This window comes from Mustela lutreola, chromosome 4, assembly GCF_030435805.1.
Source record: "Mustela lutreola isolate mMusLut2 chromosome 4, mMusLut2.pri, whole genome shotgun sequence".
Taxonomy (NCBI): domain Eukaryota; kingdom Metazoa; phylum Chordata; class Mammalia; order Carnivora; family Mustelidae; genus Mustela; species Mustela lutreola.
The window spans coordinates 13,211,877-13,223,983 of NC_081293.1; the positions used below are offsets into that span (position 1 = coordinate 13,211,877).

General features: G+C 43.4%; 1 protein-coding gene across 1 annotated transcript in view; it reads left to right on the forward strand.

Annotated features, from left to right (window-relative positions):
- The first annotated feature begins 3,372 nt into the window (after positions 1–3,372).
- The window catches only part of PDZD8 (PDZ domain containing 8), a 75,554-nt gene continuing 66,819 nt past the window's right edge, over positions 3,373–12,107 (forward strand). Inside the window, exon 1 of the mRNA XM_059173065.1 lies at positions 3,373–4,470. Within this exon, the coding sequence (XP_059029048.1) occupies positions 3,599–4,470 (872 nt within the window). The 5' untranslated portion in view covers positions 3,373–3,598. The remainder of the gene's footprint in view (positions 4,471–12,107) is intronic.

Here is a 12,107-nt window from a genome sequence, read left to right on the forward strand (position 1 = left end):
CCTGGGGCTTCCCCAGTATTGTTTACATGAATCCAACTTCAGTCAAGTGAGCTTGGGGCAGTTTCTCCTCCTTGTGATTTACTCTCCCCATCCCAGAACTGGTAAGGCTCTGTTCTGACAGTGCACTGGGTTCCATCTCTTCACATCAGTTATGTCGGTATGTGTCTTCTTCCACCAGGCCCTGGCAGCCCTGAGAGCTGGGACTCTGGGATTCTGGGACTCCGGGACTCTGTCCGATTCATTCCAGACCCCAAGCCGGGCACACATTGGATGCTGAAGCACAGTCACTGAATTCTGTGACAGTTCACAGAATGGTGTGATGTATCATTCTAAAATGGTGTAATGTATCATTCTAAATTTCTCTCTGCTTCCCCCCCCCCATTTTGTGATATTGAGTCATTTTACATCATTTTTTATCAAATTCATATTTTATGCTACTCACAAATTCTCCATATTCACCTGCTTTGGCTTTCTCATCATGTTTGGTGTTCAGTATAAAGAATTCAGACTTGAACAGCGAAAGTGGTCCATGCCTCTCTCTAGTTGGTGAGGATGCTAGTCTTAGAAGCATCCCGTCTTGCAGGATTCAACCTCCTTTACCCACGAAATGGATACTTCCCATGAAGTCTGTTGGGGCAGCTTAATTTCAATGATGTCACTTAAAACTCATTAAAAGGTCAGCAGGCAGGCTAAATGCAACTCCTTCCTTCAAAAACCGACTCATAATCATAGATTTTCAGAGCTGGGGCCAAAGGTTCTTAGACTTTTGAGTTTCTATGAACTAGGATTGATTTTTTTTAAAAGGTTGCTGAATTTATGTTCTTCCAGGGAATTCCATTACAAATAATAAGCTTCTATTAGCACAACATCACCTCCTGCAAGGCACAGGACAGCCCCCATAGTAGAGGACCTTCTCGCTCCAAACAGCGATATTGCAGAGGTTAAGAAACCCTGGGTTGGCTAAATGACCTAGCAAAATAAAAGGCAAAAGAAACAAAGGTCCCAAGCTGGTAAACCTTTGCAGGGCGCGACATGGAGTAGGTTGGCCAAGTAGGTTGTGATGGGGTCAGCAAGTCAGGGGCAAGACTCGTTACCCCAGACCTGGATAAGGCCAACACTTATGGACATTTTGATGTTATTATTGTTGTTAGAGACAGAAAGAGAACCCAAGAGCACACACATACAGTGGGGGAGGGGCAGAGGGAGAAAGAGAGAGAGAATCTTAAGCAGGCTCCACATCCAGCGCAGAGTCCCATGATCTCACAACGCAGAGATCATGACCTGAGCAGAAATCAAGAGCAGGGACACTTAACCAACCGAACCACCCAGGCACCCCAAACATTTTGATTTTTAAAAGGAATAAGGCACATAAGATGTTTAACACTGAGCCTGGCACACAGACTGTTCTCTAGAAATATTTTTATTTATGATAACACTGTAATTAATAAAATCATTAGAGGTGTTTAGTAAGTGTTAGCCATTTTTAACAACAGGGAAACATTTTTTTTTTTTTTATCTTCCCAAAAGGCATGCTGAGCTCCTTCATGGATTTGGAGTGACAAGTTTTGCTGGGGAATGGAGGGACTCTGTAAAATGGATTGAGAAGATTCAGGATTTCCAGAGACAATCTGAGGGGTGAGAAGGGACAGGAAGATGGGAGAGGAGGGAGGAGCCTGTGAGATAGAGTGCCACACCATGGCACATGAGTTATGAATAAGGTTTTTGGGTCAAAACTGAGATAAAGTCTACAATTCCCATTTGGGTTGAAACCATGTAGAACTGAGACAGGAGTCCTGAAGCAGAAGCCAGGAGTCAAAGGCAATCACAAGTAAAGACATTGCCGGAGTTCCCAGAAATCTTAACAGGGCCTTGGACTTCCATAGCATGTGGAGTATGGGGTTTAAGTCCAGCTCCTCAGCCAGCACCTGTCTGACATTCTCCCAGTAAAGGAGCCATTCTCGTCTCACCTGGACAGGAGTAAGGCCTGGTTCCAAAGTTCTGTGCCTGCTCCAGCTGGGTTAAAATGGGATGCAACGCTGTCTTTGTTCTAGAATCACCCAGATTTGAGACGATCGCTAGCTTGAAGATCTTCCAGGGCCAGAGAGAGAGGCGGTGCCCTGGCCCTTAGGGCCACTGAAGGTCCTCCTGACTTTTAAGTAGGGAACATCTGTCTGACCTCTGTAGGACTAGAGGTAGAATTGTTGTGGTGTCCAAGCGGCAAGAGCCACATAAGCATTTATGATGTAACAACCAAGTAGCCAGAGGACATGAGAGTCAACACTGTTCTGGGCAAACTGGATTCATTAACTCTGTGGCTTTGGTTCAGGTGCTACCCTGTGCAAAATCCCAAGTTCTTCCTGACCCTCCTCCCCAGCTCACACTTTCTGTGCACCAGGGAACCAGGAAACCCCCTTCCAACTCTAGCAATTTCGTGGTCACGGTACAGATTAGTAACGAAGGGCTTGGGAGTTAGTTTTAGACAAACCAGCCTCCACTGTGTGACCCTAGGCAACTTCTTTGCCTCTCTGTGCCAGTGTGTGCATCTGTAAAATGGGTGGGGGCTAAGTCTTCTAAGATGGACTTGGCACACACTGCAAGAGCCGGACGGTGAGCCACCATTCATCTTCTCATCATCTGGCAAATTCATCTCACTCATCAGCCCGGCTCCTCCCGGCTCTTTTACTACCTTCTCATTTAAATCTCGAGTAGCCACTTTGCTGGTAAAGTTCGTTTGCATCTTACGCCGTTCTTCTCCGTCCCTCCTTCCCAGGCCCACCCTTCGCAGACGCAGAGCGTCTGCTGGCTGGACTGACGGTCGGTCGGCGACGGCGGTCTCTGAGGCAGCTCAGTCCTGTCCTCGGCTTGGGGTGTCTCCGAACGGCCGGCTCAGCTCCTCTGCGGCGCTGCCCTGCAGGGAAAGCCGCTGCCAGCCCATCTCTCAGGGGTGCGAGTGGAAGAACCACACTGCAGCAGAGGTAACAGGCAGGGACCGCGGCCAAAGGGGGGTGGGGAGCAGGCGCGTCAGAAGGTAACGGGAGGACCGGGATCAGGAACGCGCCACACCACCTACGCCCGGCCTCCTTATCCTCCAACAGCGGCCCCAGTTATCTCCCCGGATCCCGTCGGCTACTCCAGAAGTGACAGCCACGTGGACCGCGGGGGAATGGAATGTTGGCGTGGGGGGCGGGGCTGGAAGGGCGCCCGGGAGGTGAAGAGGGACCCGCGTGCGCGCGCCCGGGCGCAGAATGCCAGGCGACACCGCCGGGAGCGAGCACGCCCCTGACGTCACGCGCCGTTCGTCCAATGAGCACAGGCCGGAGGGCGTGCCGTTCCGCCCCCTCCGCCCCGCCGCCGCCGTCGCGGCTGCCGCCGCCACAGCAGCCGCGTCCCGGAGTGTCTGAGGAGTTGCGGGCCGCTGCGGGCTCGGGCGTCGCACCGCGCCTGCGGGAGCCGCCGAACGAGGCCCAGGGAGCCGCCTGCCCCAACCCCGCCGCCCGATGTCCTCAAGATGGAGGCAGCGGGGGCGGCGACGTGAAGAGAGCGGTGCTGTGGGCGCGGGAGCGGGGGCCCGGGCGGCCCGGGCGGAGGCGGTGCCGGGATGGGGCTGCTGCTCATGATTCTGGCGTCGGCAGTGCTGGGCTCCTTCCTCACGCTCCTCACCCAGTTCTTGCTGCTGTACCGCAAACAGCCCGAGCCGCCGCCGGACGAGGCGGCCCGCGCGGGCGACAGCTTCCGCTACATCAAGCCGGTGCCGGGCCTGGCCCTGAGGGAGTACCTTTATGGCGGCGGCGGGGCTGAGGAGCCCTCCGGCGGGCCCCCCGAGGGCGGCGCGACCCCGGCCCCGGCCCTCGAGACCCCCGCCCCGCCGACGCGGGAGACCTGCTACTTCCTCAACGCCACCATCCTGTTCCTGTTCCGGGAGCTGCGGGACACCGCACTGGCTCGCCGCTGGGTCACCAAGAAGATCAAGGTGGAGTTCGAGGAGCTGCTGCAGACCAAGACGGCCGGGCGCCTGCTGGAGGGGCTGAGTCTGCGGGACGTGTTCCTGGGCGAGACGGTGCCCTTCATCAAGACCATCCGCCTCCTGCGGCCGGTGGTGCCCTCGGCCAGCGGGGAGTCGGACGGCCCCGAGGGGGAGACTCTGCCCGCCACCTCCCCCGAGGAGCTGGCCTTCGAGGCGGAGGTGGAGTACAACGGGGGCTTCCACCTGGCCATCGACGTGGACCTGGTCTTCGGCAAGTCCGCCTACCTGTTCGTCAAGCTGTCCCGGGTCGTGGGGAGGCTGCGCTTCGTCCTCACGCGCGTGCCCTTCACCCACTGGTTCTTCTCCTTCGTGGAGGACCCGCTGATCGACTTTGAGGTGCGCTCCCAGTTTGAAGGGCGACCTATGCCCCAGCTCACCTCCATCATCGTCAACCAGCTCAAGAAGATCATCAAGCGCAAGCACACTCTCCCCAGTTACAAGATCAGGTGAGAGGGAGGGAGGTGAGGGAAGGACACCCCTCGGGCGCGGGGACCTAGGCGCGGGGGATCCGGGCCTGGGCGGGGTGCTGCCGCCTGCGTGCAATGGGAAGGGCAGAGGCTCCTCCCCAGCCTTTGCTTTTCCAGGGATCTCCCCAACCCTGGCGGGACACTACCCGGGAAGGGAGGCGAGTAGCGCATACATTCGTCGCTGCCAGAGGGCATCAGGATGAGCCAGAAGCCTTCTCGCGTGTTCGTGGGCACTCAGGGTGCTGTCGGCGTGGGTAGGAGCAGCACGTTGAAAGTGGCAGGGCGGCCGGCCCCCCTAGTCGGCTTTGGGACTGGTGAGAAACGGGTCCTGTCTGTGGTTGCGGCATTGAGGGCGGTTTTGCAGCATCACCTTGACCACGTTGAGAAATTGTTGCCGGACCCAAAGTACAGGCATGGGAAAGAAGTGTGGGGAGCCCGAGGCTGTTGTATTTTGCAACTGCAGGCCACTTTTGCAGTTGGTGCTTGGGCAACTTTCAGGGCAGAGATGCAGTATGCGTTGTAAAGGAATACTTCCCACAGCGAATTGAAAGCCGGTTGGGAGCCTCTACCTGTGGTAGTTCTCTGTAGGTTTTGTGTTAATGTCATCTTCCCCTTTGGGGTAGGTTCTGTAGCACAGACTTAGATGCTGCCCTTGGTGTGTCGGCTCTGGCTGCGAGTTTCTCACACAGTACCTGAGATCAGCCTGCAGATGGGATGTTAATGATGGGTAGTGATTGCAACTTTCTAAAGCTCTCCTGTATGTGATGGCTTCATTTTCATTGAGTATACTGTTTTGATTAATGGTCCAGGGTTTTTGGTTTTGGGTGGCTTGTTTGTTTGTTTGAACGGAAAAGGAAGTTTTGTAGGGATGGGGCTTCATCTACTTTAGTCTGAATTGTTGGAGTGGAAAGGGTCCTACATGGCTGTTTCTTCAAAATCAGCTGAATTTCTTATGTCACTTTCAGTCCTCTAATTTTCTGTTCATTAAAATGCTTGACTCTTGGATTTGTCCTTCCTTATAGAAGTGTGTCAGTCTGGTGTTTGCCTTACCTAGTGTCCTCTAGTTGCATATTTCTGGATCACTAATTTTCTACCAAAGTGTCAAACAACAGTGACCCAGGTAATCCAGAGATATTTTATATTTGGGTTATTGACTTGTGTATGTGGCAGATAGGCCTTCCTAATTATGTTTTGTTTAGGCTAATAGCATAGAGTGAAAGCTTAAAACTGTTGAGTGGCAGGAGAAATTTACTTTATAATGGATATAGTTCCATAGATTTGCAGAGGGTGGTGAACTGGTTGTTCACTATGTTTGATTTCCCATTCTGTGAAGAACAACATACTTTGCGAAACCTACGCTTCAAGCTTTGGAATGTAAGTGACTAAATTATAAATGAGTTCTGGTATCTAACCAGTAAGATGTTTATTTATAGTAATGTGTTGCTAGGAAAGTAATGAGAAAAAATTACAGATTTTGGTATTCTGTTTTCTGGGTAACTTTCAGGTAATAAAATTTGAGTATGCTCTTATTTGCGGGGTTATTTGCAGAATTGATTATTCTGCAAAGAACAATTAGGTGGCAATTAGGTTGGGTATCATTTTGAGGGTTCTTGTTTTGTTTTGTTTTTTAATGTAGACTTGGAATTCAATTAAATCTGAAGGAAATTATGAATAGCAGGTATGGAGACATTAGTGGGTTTTATTGCTTTGAAGGAACTTTATCATTGAATAGCATCACCATTTAACATACAGCAAAATTGCTTTCATTTACTATGTCCAAAGAGATTTTTTTAAAAACAGCCTGTGTTGGTTATGTATGATAGTTCAAATTTTAAACCTCAGACATTAAGTAGTCACCTCCAGAAATGTGCACGTTTGTGCTCTTTATATTAGAAGGCATTTCGGTGGTAAATCAGTAAATACTAACAGAATTTACCACTTAATCTGCAAATGTTTGTTGTACACCTGCTGTGTGCTTATCATTGTTTAGGTGTTGGGGCTTCAGTACTGAACAGCCTCAACCATTGTGGAGCCTAAAGTTTAATGAGAACTGAGTTAGCAGTACTTAATATGGTTTAACTAGAATGTGATTGATTAGTAGAAGGTTGAAGTAACTAGGCAGCTGATTTTAGGAAGTAAAGGAAAATAATAGGAGTGTGAAGATGAAATGGGCTGCTCCAGGAAGTGTTGAGTTCTCTTCTCTATGTAGCTCTTTTGCCAGAAGTATTTTAAGCTACTGATGTTGTGGAGCGGATTCAGATTTCAGTTAAGAGAATGAATTAAAATACATTTAAGATGCATCACAATTCTCTTAATGAGAATTAAAGTAGCTGTTGTTTACCCTTTTATATAGACAGGGGAGTAGTGCTCAGAGTAGTTAAATAACTTGCTTAAAGTCACACAGCTGTTATGTAGTGAATTCTAGCCCTGATAAAGCCAGAGCTGCCTTTTTCCATTCAACTCTATCAGCTTGTTCTTAACATTTTGTTTTTTGTTTTTTAAAAGTACACTATCAATATAACATATATATATATATATATATATATATATATATATGGAGGTAACTTTACAAATCAACTGAGAACTCTGAGAAGAGTGTAACTAAAGATTTTTTTTCTTACATTGGAAATTTTGAGAGCGGATCCTTTAAAGGTTAAATCTTTGGGTGCTGCCCCACATAGTATTTCTTTTTTAATCCAGCAGATTTTGTTTCCAAATAGAAGGTCTGCTAGTTTATCCTTTTTAGCCATCTAATCTACTTAGAGCTAAAGCAGTGAAGAAAATTCTATCGAGTCTTGGGATCCTTTGGCACTTTAATTATTATATAACAGAAATACCTTGCCAGTTAACGTTGTTACTTCTCCCCACCCTTTATTTATTTTTCCATTTCATGTTGCTAAAGTGAAGGTGGCCTATGAGGAATGCCAGTTCCTGATGTCTCAATCTAGAGATTCAAGGAGTTCAAGTGGTTGCTTTCTAAGGATTATGATGATTAACACTTCATTTTATCCAACTAACATAGTTTGTAAAACATTATAATATTTTTAAAGGAATTATTATATTACACATTTCCCATATATTATAATTTAGTCTTATTAATATAATTCTAAGTTCATCTCCCTCAAATGTTGTTTTGAATTTTTTCCCTAAAATGTATACTTTAAAATAGTAAATTAAAGTACTAGTATTGGGGGGGAGCTACCAAGTTTTGTTTTTTTTTTTAATTAACCCAAAAATTAATCTTAGGAAAGAAAGTTTACCACTAATATTTATGATTACATGAAATCTGAGTAATAGTCTGGGGAAGTTTAGAATTTCGGAGTCACCTACTTGAGATTCTTACTGATGCTTCTCTTCCTAGTCTGTTATTGCTATGTTTTACCCCTGGTTGCATACTGAAAGGCCAAATTCTGTTTGCAGGTACTTTTTATTCGGCCTCACGGTATTTTTGTTTGTTTTGTAATTGCCAGTACTTTAAAAGGGAAGATTTTGCATGATTTGGACTACTGACTTCTCTTCGAAGACATTGGATAATCTTGTTGCACCAGGCCTGCATTCCTTATAGCAATAACAGGTTGGAGAAATAGGTCTGGTAGCAGCTGCAGGAAGTTCTTATGCCCGGTTTATAGTCCCCACCTACTTGCTAATGGTAGTTGTCTGGCCTGGCATCATATGAATTTGAGATCCTTCCTAAATAGGGAGTAATACTGTTGCTAATCAGTGAAAATGGGGAGTACTGGATAGTAAAGGGCGATAATTATTACCCTTCTTTAAACATTATTATCTTTCAAGGGACTTTCATTGAGCAATTTTATTTTATAAAAGACTTTGATATAATGTTGAATTTTTTTTAAAAAAATAATTCTACCAGAAGTTTTTTAAGAATCCTTGGAAACATTTTCCATTCTCTGCAGTACATTGGTAGTAAGTGCACAGTAGTTGTTTCTCAGTTGAGTGTGGTGGATTTTTGCTTCGATGTCAAGTGGGTCATTAACTATATACAAATACTTCTCTGATCTACAAATAAGGAGACATCTACTTATTGATTTTTGAATTTGATGAGTGCGCGTGGAACAAATATTTGGGGGAAACTTCACTCTTCAGGCTCATGGAATATCTTCTGAATATGGCTATTTTTGTCATAACTGTTCCTTTACTTGTGGAAACTTTTTGAATATTCCTGCTGACTAGAGATCAAGGAGGACCACTGTCCCACCAAAGGCAAGGACTGGACTGTATTTAGTTAGGTAGAGCTTCTTAACATGTTTTTATTTACCTGTGTCTTCTCTAAGTATACCATTAATTTCAGAGAACTAAATTAGGCTTGGTCTGGAAAGCCTCATACTGTATAATGTGGTTTGTAATTGAATTATTTTTTCTTTGTCTTATGAGATGAGGAAGAAAAACATTTACTCATACCGTTAATTATAGCTTTCTCATTTTACTGATTATTTGAAGTAAAGTTGTGTTTTTTTTTTTTTTTAAGATTTATTTGTTTTAGAGAGAGAGAGTGCAAGCACATATGTGGGAGGGGCAGAGGGAGAGAGAATCTCAACCAGACTCGGCTCTGAGTGTGAGCCCGACACAGGGCTTGATCGCAGGACCCTGAGATCATCATCTGAGCTGAAACCAAGAGTCAGATGCTTAACTGACTGTGCCACCCAGCCATCCTGTATAGATGAAAAAAAAAAAGCTTTCAAAGTGAATCTACTGAAAGCTGACAAAATCATTTGTAAGTGTCCTGTAGTATATTTATTCACTTAACTCTTCCATACATTTTATGTGGACAACTCTTAAAGGGTGTCTTAGGTTGGAAAATATTTTACAATAGCTTCCAAATTCCTTAGTGATTGTAGGAATTATAGTTTTACTTATTAACATCGGTAGGAAATATAACCTTTGATACTTTGGGAGAGTACAGATAGGGACATTATTGTATCACTGTAGCTGTTCTGGAGTAATGATTTAGTAGTAGCTAGTTTTTTAATCTGTTGTGCTTTGGTTTTCCTGCTTCTCAGATGAATATCTATATAAACAGAATTGAAACATCATTGTCTTAGATAAATAAAATTGTTTTTAAAATACATATTTTCAATAACTGTTCCCTAAAGACTAGCATACCTAGTGTTATGGTAGGTGTGGTGAAGGATTAAAATGGTTATAATGTAGTTCATGCTTTTAAGCTGGTTAGTCTTTCTGGAGAAAACAGAACAGTTGAACCTCATTATAATGGCATCTTGGATATATTTGAGACCTTCCGTTTTGTGAGGAACAGAAAGAGGAGAGGTCAGTATCTTTGCTGATGAATGTGTCGTATAATATTTTGTGACCTTAGGTCCTTGGTACACCTAAATATACTCCCATTAATTCTGGTTTTACTTTTTTCAAGTGGGGTTTTCTTAAGCTTTTTTGTGATTTGGACATTTATAACACTTTAGATGGAAAATAAATATTGATAAATTAAATCTCTGCCCTAGAAACGATTCACACATTGAAGGAAGAAGAGTAATTATGAGGAGACTATTAGTTTCTAATGAGTAACGTGCATGTCTGCTGGCTGTCCAGGAAAACCCCAGTTAGTTTCTGGAAATAACCAAAGCCGATCATTATAAAGTAAATTATATGGGAGGGGCATACCCACTGATCAAACACTTAATATTGAGTTATAAATATCACTAATGATCTATCATATGAGGCACAGGCTAGGATAATAAAATCAGTTTGCTAACTATATGCCAAGGACTGTGTGGGCAGTTCTGTACACTTGCTGCCACAATACTTGAAACTACTGTGTGGGAGAGTTTAGTATCTACAGATGTGGAAACTTGAGACTCAGAGGAGGTTAGTGACTTTCTCAAAAAAACAGTTTGTGTTATTTCTGTAGAAGTAAACAACTGTTACTTTCAAATAAGCTGGTGTTAGTCCTTTTGAGTTAAGCATGGTTTTTACATTTTTAAACTTTACATTTAAAGTTAATCGAAGAAGAAGAATGTGAGACACATCATATGCACTCACAGATTCTAAAATATTTACTGTCTGGCCTTTTGTAAAAAAAAAAAAGTTCTAAACGTTTAAATAAAAAACAAGACAAAAACTATGCTTAAATGCCTACAAAAAAGGAGCAGAGGTACGTATGTGTTGAAAGGTACTTTTTTTGAACGTTTTATCTTTTTGGAGTTTGGAAAGCTAATGGGAAATGTGGCTCTCTGCAGAAAAATGCATAAACAAATTTTCATGTGATTTCATGAAATTTATAGAATACTCAGGGTGCTTAGATTCCAAGTTGAGTAATAAGCACAGACAGAAGGATACAACTTTGTTGCCATAAGTATAACTAAAACTAACATGGTTAAATATTAAACACTTTACTAATTTTGTTGGCCTTCTTAGAAGGCATACGGGACTCATATGGCTCAGGCATTCCTAAAAAATCTCTATCCAAGGAAGTGTAACCAGTCACTCTTTCTTTCTCTCTTTTTTTCTCCTCTTAGTAAGATTCCCTATAGCAGGCAGAGGCTTTTTGAATCAGTTGTTCAGTAAGAATACTGAACATTCAAAGATAGAGTTTCTACCACTCAGTACCATGTTTAGAAGTTAAATATTGACCTGACATTTCTTCCTATCAGATTCTCTCTTTTCTCAGAACAGTGTCACCAAGAAACAAGTGCCATTAAATCCCTTTGTTCCATTTCTAGAGTCATAGGACCTACCAACACTTGGCATGGCATCAAAGAACATCATACCTCACTGGAAAGTCATAAAGCAACTACCTAGTTATTAGTACAAGTTTTAAAGAAGTTTAGTTTGAAAATGTTTCTTGTCAGATTGCTAAGACTTGTATAAAACCACATACTTACTGTACTTGTACCAGTGAAAATGGAGGAATATGTGTTAATTATTTATCTTCAGATGAGTGGAACTACACGTGCTAAGTAGAGACTGTCACTATTATTGAAATTATTTTATCCTTTTGGGTTGAGGCTATAGGAAAGTACTTAAATTGTATATCCCAGTTGATAGAGCTTTGGGGGTAAAATGTACCTGACCTTTAGCACTCTCCCAAGCAAGAGCCCTTGAACAAGAGGCCTTATCTTCCCTAGTCTCAGTTTCCGTATCTGTAAAATGGAAATGGAAATAATATCTATCTAATTGGCAATATTAAATGCCACATATATGATATCTGCTGAATAAAAGTATCTTCCCTTTAGTAACTAATTGAATACATATTTATTGATTATCCTACGTCTGTCAGACACATTACTCAAGATGTGTCAGACATTTGCTAGGTGACACTTGTTTCCCCTTTTAAAGGAATGATAAGCTCGTTGTAAAAATTCAGATAGAAAATATGAAATATCAAAGTGAGAAATCTACTTATTATCTTAAAATGGTTAAATTCCCATACTTTTTCTTAAATATAGGATAATTTTTTATTAATTAATAAAAACAGGATCATCCCTTTCTTAGCATCTTGCCCTTTTATTAAAACTTACTGTATCTCTGCTTTTCCAAATATACCCACTTCATTTATTTTAACAGTTTCTTAGAAATACATTGATCAGAAGTGCTATAAGTTAACCAGTTCCTTACTCATTTTTTTCATTTTTCTAATATAA